This window comes from Ranitomeya imitator, chromosome 8, assembly GCF_032444005.1.
Source record: "Ranitomeya imitator isolate aRanImi1 chromosome 8, aRanImi1.pri, whole genome shotgun sequence".
Classification (NCBI taxonomy): domain Eukaryota; kingdom Metazoa; phylum Chordata; class Amphibia; order Anura; family Dendrobatidae; genus Ranitomeya; species Ranitomeya imitator.
Genome location: NC_091289.1, coordinates 22,877,358 through 22,900,080, shown reverse-complemented (window position 1 = coordinate 22,900,080; position 22,723 = coordinate 22,877,358). Strand labels below are relative to the sequence as shown.

The 22,723-nt window shown below is 45.5% G+C and overlaps 1 protein-coding gene across 1 annotated transcript in view; it reads right to left on the bottom strand.

The window, feature by feature from the left end:
• Window positions 1–22,723, bottom strand: part of LRIG1 (leucine rich repeats and immunoglobulin like domains 1) — an 86,213-nt gene that overhangs the window by 45,882 nt on the left and 17,608 nt on the right. Inside the window, exon 2 of the mRNA XM_069736557.1 lies at window positions 2,708–2,779. Coding sequence (XP_069592658.1) covers window positions 2,708–2,779 — 72 coding nt within the window. The remainder of the gene's footprint in view (window positions 1–2,707; window positions 2,780–22,723) is intronic.

Below are 22,723 nucleotides of genomic sequence, written 5' to 3'. Positions count from 1 at the left end.
GTTCCTTCCAGTAAGAACTTTCATAGACATTTATATATATAAAAAAAAGACAATCCTTGACATTTAAATACATACTACTAATAGAGTTATTAAACTCCACCTAGTCAAGAAGCGTTTTGAATTTAAAACAAATAACTTTATTAACATGTAAAAACCACATACACTTAAAAAATGCCTCACAGTCAAAGTTAGTGAAAACAAAACAGAGATCAGCTCACGAATCGGCAGAGCACATACATCTTATTGTATCGTACATATGTCATATGTTGCCTCAAAATTGGTATGGCCACACAATGTAAATAGATTTAAAATAACGGTACAGATTACATAGATAGGGCACCGTCTGAGAGTGTCAAAAAGTGTCAACGCACACTGTATACTCCTATCCCCTTACACAAATGGAGAGATAAAATTACTCCCCCATTTCACCAATCACCAATATTACCTCTCGGTGATTGCCGCAGTCCTAGCCTCGTGGCACGCTGAACCTCCGTCAACCCCGACGCGCGTTTCGCATCTGCTTCCTCTTACGCCCCCAAGAGGAAGCAGATGCGAAACGCGCGTCGGGGTTGACGGAGGTTCAGCGTGCCACGAGGCTAGGACTGCGGCAAACACCGAGAGGTAATATGCATGAGATCAGATTCTGATCTCTTGACTGTGTTCATATGTGGGCCGTACGGGAGGTGCAATAGGGGATTGTCTGGGGATTTTCTTGGCAGGCCTGTACTTTTCTTATACTGATATTGGGGATGTACCGGGTGATACATGCAGGTAATATGGGCTATCCCTGGTGATTGGATTAGCGTTTCCATACGGATATAGGGTCTATCCATGCCATATTTAACACTGGGCAATTGCCCTTGAAATGGGGGAGTAATTTTATCTCTCCATTTGTGTAAGGGGATAGGAGTATACAGTGTGCGTTGACACTTTTTGACACTCTCAGACGGTGCCCTATCTATGTAATCTGTACCGTTATTTTAAATCTATTTACATTGTGTGGCCATACCAATTTTGAGGCAACATATGACATATGTACGATACAATAAGATGTATGTGCTCTGCCGATTCGTGAGCTGATCTCTGTTTTGTTTTCACTAACTTTGACTGTGAGGCATTTTTTAAGTGTATGTGGTTTTTACATGTTAATAAAGTTATTTGTTTTAAATTCAAAACGCTTCTTGACTAGGTGGAGTTTAATAACTATTAGTAGTATGTATTTAGTATTTTTGGAGTGTTGCCCATCCTGGATTTAGGGGAAATGGGCTGGTGCTTTGTGCTTACCAATCCTTGACATTTGTAAAATATATTATTCTAATTATTATATTCCTTACTATATTCACCAATGAAAAAGAGAAACAACCTCTACTCATCTCTGGGGCCAGCGCCTTTCCAGCAACGTCGGTGCCGGGGCTCCTGTGACATTATGTCATACGAGCCCTGCAGCCAGTAAGTGACCCCTAATGGTCCACTTCACTCTCGCTTTCAAAGAAAGTCAGAGAACGTCAGCAGCTCTCACTTTCTCTGCATGTCCCGCTTGCCCACAGGAAGTGAGAGTGAAGTGGTCCATTAATGGGCGCTCATTGGCTGCAGGGCTCTTGTGACATAACGTCAAGTGAGCCCTGCTGCCCAAGTTGATGGAGGTGAATACACACAGTTTCTACTTTACATGGGGGGATATAGCAGTTTAGAAGGGATTACCCGAATAGTGGACAACCAATTTACATCCACAGTTACAATCTGAGGCTGACACTCAAATACTTTCCCGCAGAAATGGGAGCTATCAAACCAGAACCTTTGCTTATTTTTAGTGGGGTTGATCCACGTTTTTCGCTCTCCCAAAAGGATCCACGAAAATAATTTGCATGCTCATTCTCATTTATTTTAATGGTGGGCTAAATTTTCTTTCAGGAGTATGGGAATAAAGTAAAAAGTGCCCCAACTACTTGAATTGGATGACAAATGTTAGCCGATGCGTTGCAAGCGACAACATCTGAAGGTAGCATATGGTAAGGCCATGCCTATTAGGTAAGATGTTAATAAAATTTTCAGTTTTGACCATAGCAAACTATCGTTGGCTGGTTCGGTGAAGCGAACGATCGCTTGATTAGATTGACCTATAAATCTTCGTAATTCAAAACACCAGTTGGGAGCCTTCGATTTTTTTCGGCCAATGATCAGCACTGGCTGCTTCATGTCCATAAAAATCCAAACAGTTGCCCACATAGACTGATTTTTTATTTTTTGGGGGGTGGGAGATGATTGGTGAACGATCGTTCACTCAACTTAATGCTCGCCGGTCTATCTAGAAAGGGGGTAGGTGTGAATCTAGGAAAACTGGTGTCCTTACATTTGGTCAGTTATGGCCAAATAGACCGATGCTAATACCACTGTGGTCAGAAATAGTAATTTTGGTCTAGAAGAAGACAACTCCAGGAATTCACAGTCCATTATTGCAATCACAACAAAAATCACCGAACCGATAAAGTAAAAATAAGCGTAAAAGTTAAAAAAAAAAAGGCAGCATTCAATAGAAAAAAAAACACAGAAATTTAAAAAAAAAAAAGGCTAATCTGCTGATGGAACTGAATCAGGAGTAGAAGTCTGAGCCCAGGGACCTGGTATTTGGTTTCAATCCTCCAGCTGAAGCACCAGAGATCTCTTCGAAAAGCGCAACGAAAGCTACACAAAAAAAATATATACTCACACTTCCCGTAGACCCTGCAGCTCCACAAAGGCGGCCGGATCGATCTCCTTCAGCTTGTTGTGGCTCAGGTTTCTGTTAGAATTACAAAAAGAAAAAGGCAATCGAATCAGCACATGGCAGTCACTGAGATCAGCAGAAAAACCTGCCTGACAATTATTCTGGATCGCATGGAGAAAACGATCTGCTGTTATACAAGAGCACTTTAGGAAATGGCAATGCTTTCTTCAGTTTGGGCAAACAAGCCAATTACAGAAGGCACTACGAGGAGACATGAAATGCTCTGGATGCTGCGTTCCCTTGGTAATTAAATCAGCAAACTCAACCGGATTAGGCCGTGTTTTGTTTTCATTTATTTTCTTTGCTTTCGGAGAGTCAAACAAATCAATCTTGGAGCGTTTAGTCAGCGACAGGCTCGTTTGTCCATTTTCCAAGCCATTAGTAGAATTATGGCAATTAATGAGATGTTTGCGCCAGTAGAGAAGCTAGAAAAGCATGAATGGGAAAAGTGTGCAGCGCCTAAAATACCAGTCTGCCACTATTTTCCATAATGGCTCCCAATAAACGGGTCGTCCTATTTGGGGAACACCTTCTGTACCAACTATGGATTAGCCAATCACTAAAAACTCCTGGTAAATGGCCATCTTTGGGGAAAGTGGTGGATGGTTGCACATTTTTCACGCAAGAGTAATGGGGTATTACATGGCTTCTATTCATGGTGGTATTTGCCTGTAGACCGCCAAAGCAGAAATCGCTGTTCGGCTCTTTCATTGATTTTTACCTCCTATATAAATATTCATACACTATAATAAAATATATACGGTAACTAAGGGTTATTCAAATCTAATTGGACAACTCCAAATATCGTAGTTACTTACCGATAACGGTATTTCTCTGAACCCATGACGGCACTAACGAGAGAGAGGGATCCGCCCTCAGGGACAGGAAACCCACAGGTTAAAAAGGCGGGACCTCTCCTCCACCTCAGTTGGTTTACAGAGCCTTGCAGGGAATTTCTGCTGTAACTTAATTGGTTATTTTTACACAACAAAATATAACTGTATAACTTATATAAGCTCCTCTATATATACACTTTTTTTTTTTTTTTTTTTATGCACACCTCGTGACTTAATTTATAAGTAGTGTGGACACCCATACGTGAAGGGAGGGAATATACAGGTGCCGTCATGGGTTCAGAGAAATACCGTTATCGGTAAGTAACTACGATATTCTCTTACCCCATGACGGCACTAACGAGAGAATTTCAAAGAATGAAAAATTTTAGGGTGGGACTACTGCCTCAAGAACTCTCCTACCAAAAGTTAAGTCTGAGGGAGAAGATAGATTAAGCTGATAGTGCTTGAAGAATGTAGAGGGGGAAGACCAAGTGGCTGCTCTACATATTTGATCTATTGATGCTCCACCACGTTCAGCCCAAGAGGTTGCCACCGACCTGGTTGAATGGGCCTTAATTGTGTCCGGAGCTTGTTCTCCGGAAGAGGTATATGACATCTTGATGGCATCTCTTACCCACCTCGCCAACGTGGCTTTCGATGCCTTGTGACCCTTATTTGGTCCCTGAAAGCAGACAAACAGAGCCCTCCCTTTTCTACACTCCCTTGTGGCTGATAGATAGTGTGTTAGACATCTCTTTACATCTAGAGTGTGTAGAGCCTCCTCTTTTTTGTTTTTTGGATTGGGGCAAAAAGATGGTAACGCTATCTCTTGAGATCTGTGGAATTTTGATGCCACTTTGGGAAGGTAAGAAGGGTCAGTTTTGAGGATTACTCTGTCATCTAATATTTGTGTTAGAGGTGGGTAGGCTGATAAGGCCTGCAGATCACTAATCCTGCGAGCTGAGGTTAGGGCCACCAATAAACAGGTTTTCCAAGATATTATTTTTAGTGAAGCCTGAGATAAAGGTTCGAACGGCGCTTTAGTTAGTGCTGAAAGGACTAAGTTCAGGTCCCAGGGAGGAGCGGTGAGATGTATAACTGGTCTGGACCTAGTAGATGCTCTAACAAATCTTTTTACCCAGTGATTCCCCGCCAAATCCTGGTTGTAAAGGGCACCCAATGCTGCAATCTGAACCTTCAGAGTATTTGTTGCTAGGCCTTTCTCTAAACCTTTTTGAAGAAATTCTAAGATTTCCTGAATTGGCATCTGATTTGATAGGATAACTCCTGACGTGGAGAGGAACTTTTTCCAGACTTTGCCGTAGGCTCTGGTAGTTATAGGTTTTCTACTGGCCAGCAGGGTAGAAATTAAATTTGAAGAAAACCCCCTTTTTGTTAACAGTTCCCTTTCAAAAGCCAGGCCGTCATGTGCAAACTTTTTATTTGAGGGTGATTCACTGGCCCTTGATGCAGAAGGTCTGGGATATCTGGGAGTACCCATGGATCCGCTATGGACATTAGGCGTAGCCATGGGAACCATACTCTTTTCGGCCAGAACGGAGCTATCAGTATCACTTTGGCTCTGTCTTCCCTGATTTTCTTCAAGACTAAGGGAATTAGAGCTATCGGAGGAAACACATAAGCTAGATGGAATTTCCATGGAATTAACAACGCGTCTATGGCCACTGGACTCCCCCGAGGATCTATCGAGCAGAAGGCCTCCGTTTTCCGATTTTGATTGTTTGCAAATAGATCTATATCCGGGGCCCCCCAAAGATCCACTATGCGTTTGAATATACTTGTATTTAACTCCCATTCCCCCTGTTTTAATTGGGTTCTGCTTAGAAAATCTGCAGTTTGATTTTCTGACCCTTTTATGTGAAGGGCTGTCAGGGAGGACAAGTTGGCTTCTGCTTGTGACATGATGAAATTTGTCACTTTCATTAGGGATTGAGACCTCGTCCCTCCCTGATGGTTTAAATATGCTACTACCACCCTGTTGTCCGTCAGTACTCTCACGTGGTGGGAACGGAGGGAAGTTAAAAAATGATTGATGGCGTACTGAACTGCTAAAAGCTCCTTCATGTTTGAAGTAAGGTCTTTTTCTTCTACTGACCAAGGACCTTGGGCAATTTGCCTGTTTAGGTGGGCCCCCCACCCCCAAGGGCTTGCGTCTGTGGTCAGGATTATCGAGACCGGCCATACCCATGGAACCCCCCTCCTGAGATTGGACGGGTCTGTCCACCAAGCTAAGGAAGTTTTTGTCCGAGAGGATATTTTTAATTGCTTTTCTAAATTTCCTCCTGCGTGGGATACCGCCTTTAGTATTTCCCACTGGAGATCTCTCGAGTGGCTCTGAGCCCACTGTACCGCTGGGATACAGGATGTCATTGATCCCAGTATGGACATGGCTCTCCTTAGAGAGATCAGAGGAGAGATACTCAACTGATTCACTAGATGTATCATGTTGGATACTTTTTCTTCTGGCAGACGACACTCTTGCTTTGTTGAGTCTATTAATATCCCCAAGTACAACTGTACTTGAGATGGGATAAGCCTGGATTTTTCCAGGTTCAGAAACCATCCTAGATTCGATAGGGCTACCATCACTCTGTTTAGTTGCTGGCTGCAATGTAGAGAGGAACTGCCCATCACTAGGAGGTCGTCCAGATAAGGCACAATCAATATGTTTTGTTCCCTTATATGGGCCATTACTTCCGCCATTAATTTTGTGAATACTCTCGGGGCAATGGCTAGACCAAACGGAAGAGCCTTGTATTGGTAATGTTTCAGTTCCCCTTGTATCATTACTGCAACCCTGAGATATTTCCGGAAATCCGGATGGATTGGCACATGATAGTATGCGTCCTTTAAGTCTATAACAGTCATGAAACAAGACGGGATAAGGGATCTGACACATGATTTTATTGTCTCCATTTTGAATTTTTCTATTATCAGGTATCTGTTTAGTTGTTTTAAATTTATAATTACTCTGAAAGTTCCGTCCGGTTTTGTTCGAAGAAAGAGTGGAGAATAAAACCCCCTCGTCTCTTCCTGTTGTGGAACTTCCTGTAAGACTTTCTTCTCCAGAAGACTGAGAACTTCTCTCTGGATGCTCAGCTGCTCGATCTCTGACTTTCTTCGTGGTGTGACCACAAACTGATTGTGTGGCATTGTGTGAAAGCTTAGTTTTAGGCCCGTCTTTATGATGTTTAGAGTCCAGGCACTTCCAGAAATTTTTTCCCAGGTTGGAAGAAAGTGGGTCAGTCTCCCTCCTACCTGGGGCACACCCTCATTGTGGCTGTTTTTTATTATCCGGCTTGTTGAACATGAAACCTCCTCTTTTGAATTTTCTGTCTTCCCACCCCTCCTTTTGATTTTTTGGGGGACGTCTTTGTGTGAACCTCCTTCCTCGAAAGGGCCGCCTATAAGATTGATTTAGGAATCCCGGAAAGGCTTTCTTTTTATCAACCGCTTTTTCGAGGACATCGTCTAGGGTGGGACCGAACAAATATTCACCTTCACACGGAATGGAACACAACTTAGCTTTAGTTTGCAGGTCCCCCGGCCAGCACTTTAGCCATAATGCTCTCCTAGCCGCATTTGAGAAGGAAGCCGATCTTGCCGTCAGTCTAACTGAGTCTATTGAGGCATCTGCTAAATATGCAGCGGCCCCTTTCATCGCTGACACGGAGTCTAGTATAGACTCTCTCGGGGTTTTATTTTTTAATTGAGACTCCAAATGATCCAGCCAGACCATTAGTGCTCTAGCTGTACACGTAGCAGCTATACCGGGTTTTAGCCCCCCGCTGGCGGCCTCCCAGGACCCTTTTAGGAAGACATCGGCCTTTTTATCCATAGGCTCCTTGAGGGTCCCCATATCTTCAAAAGGCAGAGCGAACTTTTTAGAGGCTTTCGCGATGGCGACGTCTAATTTTGGCGCTTTTCCCCATGAGGCGCAGGCTGGGTCATCAAATGGGTATTTCCTTTTGGGTGTTAACAGTACTTTTTTGTCTGGTCTTTTCCACTCCTTTTTTATAAGGGCTTGAATTTTTTCATTTAATGGGAACACTCTGTACTTCTTTTGTTCCAGGCCACTAAACATAAGATCTTGTACAGATTTTTTGGAACGAGTATCTGCCAGACCCATTGTCGCCCTAACCATTTTCACCAACGCATCCGTTTCATCTATTGGGAAACAGTTGCGACCGCTTTCTGAAGATGCAGAGGAGGATGATGAAGCTGTAGAGCTATCAGAATCCCCACTCGTACTATCTCCCTCGCTGGAGCTGTAATCTGGAGATTTTTCTTTATGTTTTCTTTTACGGTTTTTTACGCTTTTTAATGCGTCTGCTACTTGGCCTCCTCATCAATGGTGTTCTTAATACATGACGCACAGAGTTTTTTAACCCACGAATCTGGCAAATCTGCTGAACAAAGTGGGCACACTTTATGTTTACTTTTCCCTTGGCATTTCTTTCCCTAGGAAACAATAAACCCCTATTAGAATATACACTTTCACGGAGGTCACTTACCCTCCTAATGTGAGGAAGATACCGGCTGTGGCTTTGAGGATGCCTCCTCCACTTGAACCACCGTCTCCCTCCTGGATCCACCAGAGCCTCTGCTGCGCTGGGATCCTGAGCTGCTGCGCTGCGTAGGTTTCCGTGACGAATGGCGCTCCTTCGGATTCTTTGTCACAGGGGCCTGTGAAATTTCTTCCACCGACTGCTCTATTCCACTCATGGTGGTAATTACTGAGCAGCGGTATGCCCCTTTTTTTCCCTTTTTATGCTGACAGAGCGGCGCCAGGTAACTTCCGGTTTACCCAGAGGTACCTTGCGCCGACCCCGGAAGTGACCCCAGCGCCTGCGCAGTAAGTTGCCGGACCTCGCGCGCGCGCTCACTACTTGCCGGCTCACAGGAGGGACGGAGCTTCTGCAGCCGCCGCTGCAATCTGCGTCTTGCCGCTTGTCGGTGACCGGCGTCACCACCCCCTGTGCGCCTCATGGACCGGCGGAGGAAACCTCCAGGTAGCCGCCGCTACCTATTACCGACCACTCCATTGAAAAGAGAAGAGGCAGGCTCGGTAACCTCTTCACTGCCTCCCCTCCGCGCATATCCACGAGGCCCGCCGACCCCGGAACGCGCCTTCAGGGAGGAATCCACCTGAACCGTGGCAGGGCCCCCCGCTGCCTGAACTCGGCCCGATGGTCCCTGGACTCCTGGATGGTGAGTTGTGGGCTCCCCGTCGGGGACAGGAAACCGAACTGAGGTGGAGGAGAGGTCCCGCCTTTTTAACCTGTGGGTTTCCTGTCCCTGAGGGCGGATCCCTCTCTCTCGTTAGTGCCGTCATGGGGTAAGAGAAATGATGATTGTAAACCAGCAAACTAATTACTTCTGAAGTAAAACATCCTCTTGGCCCTGTTACTTGGTATATTTGCAAAATCAGACTGTAGCACGTCTGAAATACAAGCCGTATAGGACCTGTGAAGGCACAGGTTCAGGAACCTAAACAAACGGGACTTCTAGCTGTGGGAAAAGACAACATTTTGGGACCGTGCCGAGAACATGGCAAAAAAATATTCTAAAACTTTGCATCAACTTGATCCCATTTGCGAATGGAGAAAGGACAGACCGAGATGGAGCGGGAGGGGAGAGGAGAGACCGAGATGGAGCGGGGAGGGGAGAGGAGAGACCGAGATGGAGCGGGGAGGGGAGAGGAGAGACCGAGATGGAGCGGGGAGGGGAGAGGAGAGACCGAGATGGAGCGGGGAGGGGAGAGGAGAGACCGAGATGGAGCGGGGAGGGGAGAGGAGAGACCGAGATGGAGCGGGAGGGGAGAGGAGAGACCGAGATGGAGCGGGAGGGGAGAGGAGAGACCGAGATGGAGCGGGGAGGGGAGAGGAGAGACCGAGATGGAGCGGGAGGGGAGAGGAGAGACCGAGATGGAGCGGGAGGGGAGAGGAGAGACCGAGATGGAGCGGGAGGGGAGAGGAGAGACCGAGATGGAGCGGGAGGGGAGAGGAGAGACCGAGATGGAGCGGGAGGGGAGAGGAGAGACCGAGATGGAGCGGGAGGGGAGAGGAGAGACCGACATGGAGCGGGAGGGGAGAGGAGAGACCGACATGGAGCGGGAGGGGAGAGGAGAGACCGACATGGAGCGGGAGGGGAGAGGAGAGACCGACATGGAGCGGGAGGGGAGAGGAGAGACCGACATGGAGCGGGAGGGGAGAGGAGAGACCGAGATGGAGCGGGAGGGGAGAGGAGAGACCGAGATGGAGCGGGAGGGGAGAGGAGAGACCGAGATGGAGCGGGAGGGGAGAGGAGAGACCGACATGGAGCGGGAGGGGAGAGGAGAGACAGAGATGGAGCGGGAGGGAAGAGGAGAGACCAAGATGGAACGGGAGGGGAGAGGAGAGAGACCGAGATGGAAAAGAGGAGAAACAGGGATGAAAAGGGACAGTCTTTCTTTCTACACTCAGTGTGGAAGTGGGACCTTGTTACTCTCCAGGAAATAGGGTGGTACGGCTTTCATTTCTCTGCTGGTTTTTCATTTGTCAGATTACATACATGGGGAGACTTTCAGTTTCGATGTTGAGCAGTGAGAAAAAGCAAGTCCCTGCACTTATAGCGCTGACAGAATGCTGATAACCATGCGCAGAACAAGAATGAATATTAAGCTCTAGAGCATGAAAATTGGGACAGTTCCTAAACAAATCAGGATTGCATGCGCAACAAATGCACAGGGGATGAGCACTGCAAGGCCATACTTTTCTGTAGGTTGTGTTTAGGACAGGAACACTTATGTTTGGAGAATGGGAAAGCAACAATATGATCATAGGATTAAGTATATACATGCTAACAGACACTTTCCAAAAAGTATGTGACCCTTGTAGGTAATGCAGTCAATGTAGTAAGTGTGCGGGCTCTGGGTACAATACATGTTATATTCAATAAGCTCCTTACATGTTTGACGCCATTATTGTATTATGATCCATGGACGCCGAAACCTGTTTTGTAACGATCTTATAGCGGAGGCCGAGTACTGTGCACACTAGAACTAGTCCTTTGTTGCATGAAGCCCCTTGATAAAAGAAAGTCTTAGCGGCCATTCAACCTAAATTGCAAAACATCTACTTGAATGAAAGCCGTATGAGACATAGACTGACAGTGCATTCAGAGCCCATGCCTCATTTGATAACATGTAGGACAAAAATGTAATTTGCTCGGAGGAGATTGCATTACTGGTTAACCACATAATGAGGTTAGGTTGAAAGTGTCACTACTGATTTGAATCGTAGTGAGGAAGTCTTAATGGACAAATAAAATATCCATATGACATATTAAATCACACATAATGCAGCCTGACAAATGCTGGTGCATAGAGATAATGGCGTACTATGCGAGCGCCGCTGTTAAAGGGACACTAACAGATCAGGAAAAAACACAAAACAAAAATAATATTTATAATGATACTGTTGCCTTGTAAGAAGGCATCTCCGCAGTGAACTCTGACAATTCATAGATCCCACAGTGCTCCGTCCTCTTAGTACTCCCAGTGATCAACTGCAATATGCACAGAAACTTGGTAGTAAGGGTTCGATATTCCTGCAACACCACCATAAGGGAAATTCAGCATTATACAATGTCCATTGAAATTGAAGGGTTGCCATTGTATCACAGGGACTGAGCAGAAAGAGCGCGAGCCAAACAGCGCGAGCAGCGAGAGCCAAAGAGCGCGTGCAGCGAGAGGCAAAGAGCGCGAGCAGCCAGAGGCAAAGAGCGCGAGCAGCCAGAGCCAAAGAGCGCGTGCAGCCAGAGCCAAAGAGCGCGTGCAGCCAGAGCCAAAGAGCGCGTGCAGCCAGAGCCAAAGAGCGCGTGCAGCCAGAGCCAAAGAGCGCGTGCAGCCAGAGCCAAAGAGCGCGTGCAGCCAGAGCCAAAGAGCGCGTGCAGCCAGAGCCAAAGAGCGCGTGCAGCCAGAGCCAAAGAGCGCGTGCAGCCAGAGCCAAAGAGCGCGTGCAGCCAGAGCCAAAGAGCGCGTGCAGCCAGAGCCAAAGAGCGCGTGCAGCCAGAGCCAAAGAGCGCGTGCAGCCAGAGCCAAAGAGCGCGTGCAGCCAGAGCCAAAGAGCGCGTGCAGCCAGAGCCAAAGAGCGCGTGCAGCCAGAGCCAAAGAGCGCGTGCAGCCAGAGCCAAAGAGCGCGTGCAGCCAGAGCCAAAGAGCGCGTGCAGCCAGAGCCAAAGAGCGCGTGCAGCCAGAGCCAAAGAGCGCGTGCAGCCAGAGCCAAAGAGCGCGTGCAGCCAGAGCCAAAGAGCGCGTGCAGCCAGAGCCAAAGAGCGCGTGCAGCCAGAGCCAAAGAGCGCGTGCAGCCAGAGCCAAAGAGCGCGTGCAGCCAGAGCCAAAGAGCGCGTGCAGCCAGAGCCAAAGAGCGCGTGCAGCCAGAGCCAAAGAGCGCGTGCAGCCAGAGCCAAAGAGCGCGTGCAGCCAGAGCCAAAGAGCGCGTGCAGCCAGAGCCAAAGAGCGCGTGCAGCCAGAGCCAAAGAGCGCGTGCAGCCAGAGCCAAAGAGCGCGTGCAGCCAGAGCCAAAGAGCGCGTGCAGCCAGAGCCAAAGAGCGCGTGCAGCCAGAGCCAAAGAGCGCGTGCAGCCAGAGCCAAAGAGCGCGTGCAGCCAGAGCCAAAGAGCGCGAGCAGCGAGAGGCAAAGAGCGCGAGCAGCGAGAGGCAAAGAGCGCGTGCAGCGAGAGCCAAAGAGCGCGTGCAGCGAGAGCCAAAGAGCGCGTGCAGCGAGAGCCAAAGAGCGCGTGCAGCGAGAGCCAAAGAGCGCGTGCAGCGAGAGCCAAAGAGCGCGTGCAGCGAGAGCCAAAGAGCGCGTGCAGCGAGAGCCAAAGAGCGCGTGCAGCGAGAGCCAAAGAGCGCGTGCAGCGAGAGCCAAAGAGCGCGTGCAGCGAGAGCCAAAGAGCGCGTGCAGCGAGAGCCAAATAGAGAGCAGCAAAAGCAAAAAAGAGAGCAGCAAGAGCCAAAGAGCGCGAGCAGCGAGAGCAAAAGAGCGCGAGCAAAAGAACGCAAGCGAAAACACGAGCGAGCAACAGAGCCAGAGAGCGAATGATATCACTCTTGTCCTGTATTAGGGCGATTAGCCAGCGTATAACTCGGACGAGTGCTCTCTGAAGTTTCAACAAGTAGAACGCGCTCCAATATTATACTATGGAGCAAATCCAACTAGCGCTTATTTCCTCATGCCAAATCGGCATGAGAATGAAAAATTTGTGTATTTTGCAATTGGCGAAGTATATCGGACGGCGCACAACTATACAAGTCTATGAGTGTGTGCAAAACATCGGACTGCACTCAGAGTACACGACGACTCACAGAATGGAGAATGTGGAGCTCAACTTATCATTTACTGCACTGATGGTCCTATTGGTGCAGCCTCCAATGCAGCTTTGAGTCTGTAGCATTGGAAATAAAAATAAAAAAATTAAAAAAGATGTTAAGATCCAGCCAGCTTCAGAGCAAAATTTATAAGTTCTATAGGTGGGAGCTTGTAAGCACTGCACTCCTTGCCTAGGCAATGGGCCATTGCTGATAGACTGCAGAGGTGGCCGGTAGCCTAGGCAACAATAAAGTTAAAAATCCCTCCATCCATGAGAATGGAGAGAATTTTTAATAAACTGCAGAGTAGAGGAGACTATCCCTTTAAAAAGAAAATATAATGCTCATCCTATATAGAAAAAAGGGACCTCCATCCATCCAGGCCAGAAGAGGAGGAGGCATGACATCTATGAACCACATCATCATTTTGGGGATTTGTTCCAGGAATTTTATAGCCTGTTAAGAGGCCATGATCCTCTGCAGGTACAGAATACCACGACAAGGGCTTTTACATTTCCACGAGATCTTGGGGTATTACCAGCATTATTAATTAAATGAATGAAATCTGAATACAGATTTTACCCGAACATCAAGAATTAAAACTCAATCAAGAAGGAGAAAGAAGCAGATTTCTCAGACAAGATACGGTATATTAAAAAGTTACGGTAATTTCCACGTGTATTCAGTTATGAAATAAAAATTAAAACAATGGTTTCCCTTTAAAAAAAAAAAAAAGGGCTGAAGACCAAACGGATAGTGAGTGTTCGAATTGTGGGGGCGGAACATGACCTGTCCGATGTGGTCATGCCCCGCCCACTCAGGTTATTGTCTTCATTTATAAGTCTGATCTTTCAGAAATGGGGTCTACACTGGCACTTAAAAAAGTCTATTTCTTTTGTGTTCCCGTTAATCCAAAACTAACATTTAGTTGTATTTTCCAAAGCAGATTCATCCCTAAAAAGGCAATTTTTTTTTTACATTCACAAAAATAACTAATTATTGAAAAGGAAAAAATTAATAAGAGTGGATTTCATTGCCAACCCTGGTTATTGTCAAAAACCACAAAATTCATTATGAAGAGGATAACTAAATCAAAAACACATGGGAGTGAAAATGGTGATAAATGTCACTCATTCTGCGGGAAACCAGCCGGGAAAGAATAAACTACCTGACAGAATGTCAAAAGTTTTTGTAGTAGGTCGGAGGTGGGACTGCAGAAACTACAGATCAGGTCAGCTACCAAAGTTCCCACCATAAACATTAGCTAGCCGTCTTCCCTAACCATAGTCATTAGATAGCCGTCTTCCCTAACCATAGTCATTAGATAGCCGTCTTCCCTAACCATAGTCATTAGATAGCCGTCTTCCCTAACCATAGTCATTAGATAGCCCTCTTCCCTAACCATAGCCATTAGATAGCCGTCTTCCCTAACCATAGTCATTAGCTAGCCGTCTTCCCTAACCATAGTCATTAGATAGCCGTCTTCCCTAACCATAGTAATTAGATAGCCGTCTTCCCTAACCATAGTCATTAGATAGCCGTCTTCCCTAACCATAGTCATTAGATAGCCGTCTTCCCTAACCATAGCCATTAGATAGCCCTCTTCCCTAACCATAGTCATTAGATAGCCCTCTTCCCTAACCATCGTCATTAGATAGCCGTCTTCCCTAACCATCGTCATTAGATAGCCGTCTTCCCTAACCATAGTCATTAGATAGCCCTCTTCCCTAACCATAGTCATTAGATAGCCCTCTTCCCTAACCATAGTCATTAGATAGCCGTCTTCCCTAACCATAGTCATTAGATAGCCCTCTTCCATAACCATAGTCATTAGATAGCCCTCTTCCCTAACCATAGCCATTAGATAGCCCTCTTCCCTAACCCAACTCCGCCAAACTCCACCATTCCTAGAAAGGCCATAGGAAATACAATGTGCCAGATGATTATCTCCCCCAACATCTTTAGTCATGGAGTCAGGAAGCCCCCATACTCATTAGACTGACAGCCAATCACACAGATACCGACAGGTTTAGCCAACAAATAGGCAACAAAGCCAAATATTCTATCACAGTGCGGTTTAGGCTACGAAAAAAATTAACTTTAGCTACAAAATTAGAAACTGTGGTTCCCCCGAAATAATTAGGGGAGTATTAAAACTCAGGCAACTGCTCTGATATTTTGTTTTTCAAATGCATGCAAGGTGAATTGAGTTTCCTTTTAAAGGGGTTATTCTGGGGCAAAAACTACTAGAACTGTGAAGGTGCAACTGATGAGCCAGAGACCCCATTGATCGCCAGATTCGACCCCATTAGATTTTAAGTCTATGGGATGGCAGTAGTTTCAGGGGCTTGCCCGTCGTGTTGTGGAAGCCTCGCCAAATTTCAGTGCGGATCTCACCATTTGCTACGAAATGCGTTGCAAAAATCAGCATGGACATCGGGCTTAAGAAGCCAGTGAAGAAACGATCTTGCCTAACATACAAGGGACACCTTACGACTAGAGCACGGTTATGAATTACAAAAAAAGTTTACAGAGTCATGTATTAAAGAGAATCCTACTTTCCATCTTTTATGATCTAAATCATTTCTTAGAATTTATACTTTAAAGAGCCACCTTCAAAACATTTGCATCGCGTGCTGCCGTTACAGAAGTCGACTCCATCTTAAAAGCTTCCGTCTGGGCGTCTACGTCGCCAGAGGTCTTAGAAATGAAGCAAACATTTAAGACTTCCATGCGGCCTGAAATACCGGAGGCTCAAAACACTGGTGATTTATCAGGTATGATTTCAGCACAGTGAAGTGTGTTCTCTGTGGTCGACCATAATCGGCGAGCTAATATTTCAGCAGCGGTTGCCATCACGTAGAATCATACACAGAAAAGAATTCTGAGCGGTAAAGTGGTTGGTATTGAGGTTTTGGTTTCCTACAGGGGTTCTCTTGAATTTTGTATAAAAGGTTAAAAGTGCTGAGAAAGTGGGAGGACTCCAACTCACCAATATGAATCAGTTCCTGGACTTGTGTTAAGCACCAAAGTGACCAAAAACAACTAATAGGGGATCCTACAGCAATCTTCAATTTTCCAAAAATTAATTTCCCATCTTTAAAATCCATATTAATGCTCCTAACGCATTTCTGCTCCCTGCAAAGTCCTTCACCGACTTCAGTAGACACACGATCCATTACTTCTACCTTCCTACTGCTTTCTAAGCTCACCCACTACTCTTCCCAGCTCCATCTTAAGACCCCAAGGTCACGTTAGGACCACGCGCTGGTTCTTGTGATGCGCATGCACCAGAAAATAGGACACTGGTACTGCCCATGCGAGCAGCAAACTTCTTCTCACGCAGTTGTCACATATGGCGTTCTGTCTCATTGACAGCGCTAGAAGAGCCGGTATACGGGAGCAAATCCTGACAGTACGTATATTAGAGATACTGTAGTTTTCTTTCCACAAGCAAAAATGAAACACATGGACATAGATTGCGCTGATAGGCAAAGAACAAGATCTCCCTCTATAAGTTTTGTCTACAGATGAGAATCTTTTTGGGTGACCCGATTCCACGATTCAGGTCAGTGCTCTCTATCCATGGACACAAGCTGGGAGACCAGCTTCTGGGAACCCAGGCTCAACCTATGGTTCGCCAAATTGGCGAGACACCACCTACTGCATATGTACCACACAACACACGCTAGGCCATTGAATAAAATGCTGAGGAACCCCACATGCTCAGGAAATTCACATAGCTCCTGACCAGAGAGCACGGACCTGGACTGTGTTTTGCACGAAGCAACCTGCTCATCTCCACTTATGTCCTATGACTGTTTCCTCCACTCGTCGCTCATTTTTAGAGATGCAAGAAATCTCAGCTCTTACGGAAAAAAAAAAAAAAATCAATTTTTGCTAAGTATATTAGATTGTCACAATCACCGAAAAAACAACATTTAATAAATTTTATATTGCTTTATAGGAGTTCACCGATTATACACTAATAAACGATATTTTTAATGCATACCAATAAAGTTATGTAAAAAATCTGAAAACATCCGCAATAACAAAAAGTGATAAAAAGGGATATTCAAGTAGTCAAGGGCAGGGGGGAAAAAAAATACCCTAGTCTGTCCACGGCTTGTGTACCTACCCATCAACGGAGGTTGCCACCCTCTTGATACCCAAATGGTGCCCCCGCTTCTCGCTGACTTGCCCTGGTGTCCCTGTTAGGCCCTATGTAACGGAATGCCCTGTCTTGTCCCTTTCTATCTTTATCAACTAAATTAATCATGTTAGTTTATTTTAGAGATGATTCGCAGACCAATGGTATTCCCTCACTAGAGAACCAAATTGTCAACTATATAGCGACCCTAGGAAAGTATCTGTGGGCACCAAGACGAAACAGTCTCAGCAAATATAACGATGTCTTCCCACCATCCCAGAAGCAGATTAGCATATGTGGTAGCACAGGGGCTCCACATTACTGTGTCCCTGAGCAGGGGCAGAATCTCTCAGCAAACGTCAAACGTAAAAAAACTAAATTATGCCTCAACGTAAAAGCCAATAGCTCTCCAATAAAATTGTTGTGAGGGGCCATATGTGTCCACAGAGACCTCAGGAAGTAGTCCACCACTTTAAGACCAGCATCGGGAGGATGCTGCAGTAAAGCGCTTCGACATCTATTGATGTTAAACGAGTACCTGGACCAAAAGTAATATCTTCCAACCTAAGAGATCAGATGTGTCGCTTATGAGACGGAAGGGCGACAACAAAAGGTCTGAGGATTTTATTGACGTAAATACTGGCCTTCTAAGAGATGGAATTCATCCCAGATACATTGGGCATCCTCGCAATGGGCTCAACCCAGTTGCCAATATGGGGAATTTTGAATACATGAAATTGTGTTCATTAGTCAAGGTAAGTTTGGAGTTCAGCACTCTTGACAAAACATCAATAGTTTGTTCAAATTCTCTAGCGGGATCCTTGCTCAAGACCCTGTAGGTAACTTTATCATGAAGGATATCCAAACACGTACATTTATAGACCTCCAAAACTACCAAATTTTCACCTGTGTCAGACGCTTTAAGACTGATCTTGTCATTATTAGCCAGGTCATCTAGTGTTTTTCGCTCATGGGTGGAAAGATTAGATTGACTTTTCTTCCTTAGGCCAACTGTCTTTCATTCATCGGTGACCAACTTAATAAAAAGGTCAATACTGGTAGTTTCGGTGCCTGGAGGATTCCGCTTGCTGTTAGCTCTCAAACTGGTGAATGGACCTTTCCCTAATGGTCCATTACCTTCCTCCCACAGATCGGCAAGTATGGGGGGGGGGGGGGTTTCACGTATTCTTTACATATTCTTAATGTATACCAATAAAGTTGTCTTTTATTTGTGTATAATCGGTGAACTTCTATTATGCCAAGATTATCAATGAGAACAGTGAATAAGCGAAGGAGTGAAGAAAGAAGCCTGGACGTAGGTTAGGAGCCTTAAACTTTATCTTTAGACGTTTGATAGGAATGCTAGATTTTTCCTAAAATTATGGCTGTATTTTATGACTTCCATGCATAGACTAATGTCGGCCAAGAGTCTAATGTGCATCGTTGAAGATAATTGGCCAGTGTGAATGCATCCTCTTGGTTTTGTAATCAGGTTTATCTACAAGCAGATGAAACAACATTTCGCTTTCCCAGTGGCAGCTATGAGCGCAGCAAACACCTCCGAAGGATCAGACCCATCAGCAAGTGAACGACTTCCAATTCTCCCCATGTGTCATCTGTCATATTCATAACCAGAAGAAATCCTTCCAAAAAAATCTCACTTTTCAGCCACATCAGCCCTTTCATCTGCTCTGCAGCCACGTGTTTAGGGCTTATCAGATCCCGCTTTAGGGTACCGTCACACAGTGCAATTTTCATCGCTACAACGGTACGATCCGTGACGCTCCAGCGTCGTAACAATATCGCTCCAGCGTCGTAGACTGCTGTCACACTTTGCAATCTACGACGCTGGAGCGATAATTTCATGACGTATGTGCGATGTAGAAGCCGTTGGTTACTATGCGCACATCGTATACAATATATGTTACACCATGCGATCATGCCGCCACAGCGGGACACTAGACGACGAAAGAAAGTTTCAAACGATCTGCTACGACGTACGATTCTCAGCGGGGTCCCTGATCGCAGGAGCGTGTCAGACACTGCGATCTCGTAACTATATCGCTCGAACGTCACGAATCGTGCCGTCGTAGCGATCAAAATTGCACTGTGTGACGGTACCCTTAGACTTTAGGATCTATTAAGGAATACAGTAAACAAGGCTGAGTTTGTGTGACCTTGATCAGTTATCCGAAACGCGCTAGCGGAGAATGACATTGTAATCTGTTGTGTAGACACTTCATCAGCTACTGATCTTGGGTGAGAGAGCAAACTCATTAACACATCTTACGTAGACTAACTTTAGACTGAAGCCCCCCATAAACATTAGATTGCCGTCGGTCAAGCGATGGTTCTGACGATAATTCAGCTGAAAAGCATCTTGGGCGGCTCTCCCATACACAGAGGCGCTAGATCTGCCACTGATCTGTTGTTCTCTGGAAGATCCGTCTGCTGGCGGCGTATCTCTGGAAGAACAAATTGATCAGCTGTTCAAAATCAGACATGCCAGATCATTAACATTCCCGACAATCATCTGTCAGGGCCCACCATACAAATTAGACTGTTGGCCAAAACCCATCGATATTACCAGGTTTGACCGATAGTCTAATGTGTATGGTATGGGAGAAGGAAGCGTAGGGGAAAAGGCTGAACCAAAAAAAAAAAAATTGGCCTTGCTGCCCATAGCAACTAATCAGATCCCAGTTTTAAACTGGCGTTGTAGCCCAGAGCAACTGGTGCTCAGTACTGTATTACAATACATATATAAAGGTGCTTCTCACAAAATTAGAATATCGAAAAGTTAATTTCAGTTCTTCAACACAAAAAGTGAAACTCATTATATACAAATATATACAAACATAGTGATCCACTTCAAGTGTTTATTTCTGTTAATGTTGATGATTATGGTTTACGGCCAATTAAAACCCAAAAGTCATTATCTCAGTAAATTAGAATACTTTATAACACCAGCTTGAAAAATGATTTTAACATCTGAAAATGTTGTCCTACTAAAATGCCTGTTCAGTAAATGCCCTCAATACTTGGTCGGGGCTCCTTTGGCATCAATTACTGCATCAATGTGGCGTGGCATGGAGGCGATCAGCCTGTGGCACTGCTGAGGGGTTATGGAAGCCCAGGTTGCTTTGATAGCAACCTTCAGCTCGTCTGCATTGTTAGGTCTGGTGTCTCATCTTCTTCTTGACAATACTCCATAGATTCTCTATGGGGTTAAGGTCAGGCGAGTTTGCTGGCCAATGAATTGCAGTGATACTGTTGTTTGTAAACCAGGTATTGGTGCCAACTCCTGCTGGAGAATGAAATTTCCATCTCCAAAAAGCTTATGGGCAAAGGGAAGCATGACCATGTACTTTGTAATATCAGCAAAGTCCTGCCTAATCATAAACTCAGCTTTGCTACCTATGTAGGACAGGCTGATGGAAGCAGTTCAGAGCACAACAGCCCGACTGTTCCTCTTGCACTAACTTGCTAGGGTCTTTTCGAACAACAGCAATCTACCGGTGAAAAGATCTTTTATTTTCATGGGTGGATAACACGAGAGACCTGCCAAGATCTAGGCTTGTCAATATTTATCCAGGGCTGTGCAACCACGATTGCATAAACCGGGCTCATTCCAGAGCCCCCCCCATGAATCATTCGCCACTGCACCTCGGAACAATAGAGATTATCGACAAGGCTCGGCATTTTCCTTCCTCGTCTTTCATCTTTCCTCACTCTCTGACCTACACCTATGGCAGCTTTGCACAGATCTGCCATTAGGTAAACACGTGGCGGAATAAATCAATAGAGGTGAGCGCTGCGGTGAGTGTGTGATTTATTACGCTCACCATTGTTTGCCCAACACCATTTTCTGCAGATGACAGCTACACATTCCGGTTTTAACGTCTACAAAACTCAAGGGCTAAGTGAACCGAATCCTTCCAAAGTTTCTTTATTTCGGCAGGGGGAGGAAGATTTTGCCAGGAGTTTCTGCTTGCAAGGGCGGAAAATTACGGAAGTAGCTGACGCAACATTTCATCACCCGTCTGATCAGCGTCTACCAAAAATAAAAATGGCAGCAAGGACAAGTGGAAACCCAAAACCACAGGCAACGTGTTCAGGATACGGCAACGAGTAGTACCAACCAATTACAGCTTTTCTAAATACCGGACAAACAAAGAGGACACCTGAGCCATATAGGGGGTAGCAATGGAACGTTAGTGGCAGTTTTCTTAGAAAAGGATATAGGGGTTCAGTTGTAATATGTGGGGGAACCTGTCACCAAGTGTTCAATTTCCCTACAGCACCTCTACAGGGCAAGAGAGGTATTGCATTATTAAACAATATTAGTCAATAACCAAGCTGAACGACTTCTGCCATTACTTGAGAAGAGCTGCTGAGCCTTTATTGACTGGAGCGACTATGTCAACGCTGCAGACAATCAGACACACTGGGAAGAGTGATGCAGACTCAGAGCGGGACTACAATAGGTGCAGGAGCTGTAATCGAATATGGGACTTGGAGCCTAGGGGGCCCAAAACATCCCTTTACTCCATATGAAAAGAACATTACTATACCATAAGGTATAGGGCCCATAAGGTTCAAGTGACGCCCCTGGCGCGGAGCCTGGGGAGGCTGAATAAAACACAGTTTTGGGGGTTTCTGAAGCCGAGGAACCAGAAAACCCTTTTAACGTCTTGATATATTTTGAGAAGATAGTTTTGTTTAGGCTAATGTGTAGAGATAAAAAAAAAAAAAAAGTGTCCATAAAAAAAGTTTTGTTTTGTTTTTTAAGCCCCTCCTAATGACAAAAACCTGTCCTTCCAGCCGCTTCCATGGTGGACCGAAACAATTTTGTTTGGACCTAAACTCAATTTCACATGCCATAACCCAGGAACAAACAGAATTCAATTACTTTCCTCCAGCTGCCATTGAAGTCACTTTAAATCCCTTCACCTCCCCCCAAGCTCGGCCTTCCTGCAGTCCTACAAGCCAGATGAACACTTCACACCTCCCTACAGTAAACCTGTCCTTAATAATTACCCAGCCACAGTTCAGCGGAAGACCTAAGGAGCACAGCTCAGTCCTGGCCTATGGCCGCTGCCATCAGAAGAGCATTAGGTCCGGTCTTAAAAATCATTTCCTGATTAGTCTGCGGCAGAAATAACCGGGAGGCATTTCCAATCTGCTCCCAACCTCCCGTAGACGTGACACGCTTCCTCCGATGCTGCCTCGAGCCTGCGTCTTCTTGGAATACGGCCTCGGACGACGTTAATGGCATTTCCAGGAGGAAGGCGAAAAAGAAGTTACCGTCTTTCGAAAACTTCTGCAACTTTCAAATGTTCCAAAGGTTTAAAAACTTCTGATTTACTTATGAAATATATATGTTTTATTACAGTCATATAAATTTGTATGTTTCTTTAGCCTAGAATCCTAATAAAGTCTGATACTCCGGCAATGTTTTTAAAAGAAAAATTTTGTAATGTCTCGAAAACGGTTGAAAATGAGAATAATCGGCAAATGGCCAAATTGGATTTACAAGCTTCATCTATGAAAACGGGAACAGACCTTTAAGGGATATTCAAATTTCTGATAAAAGTTATG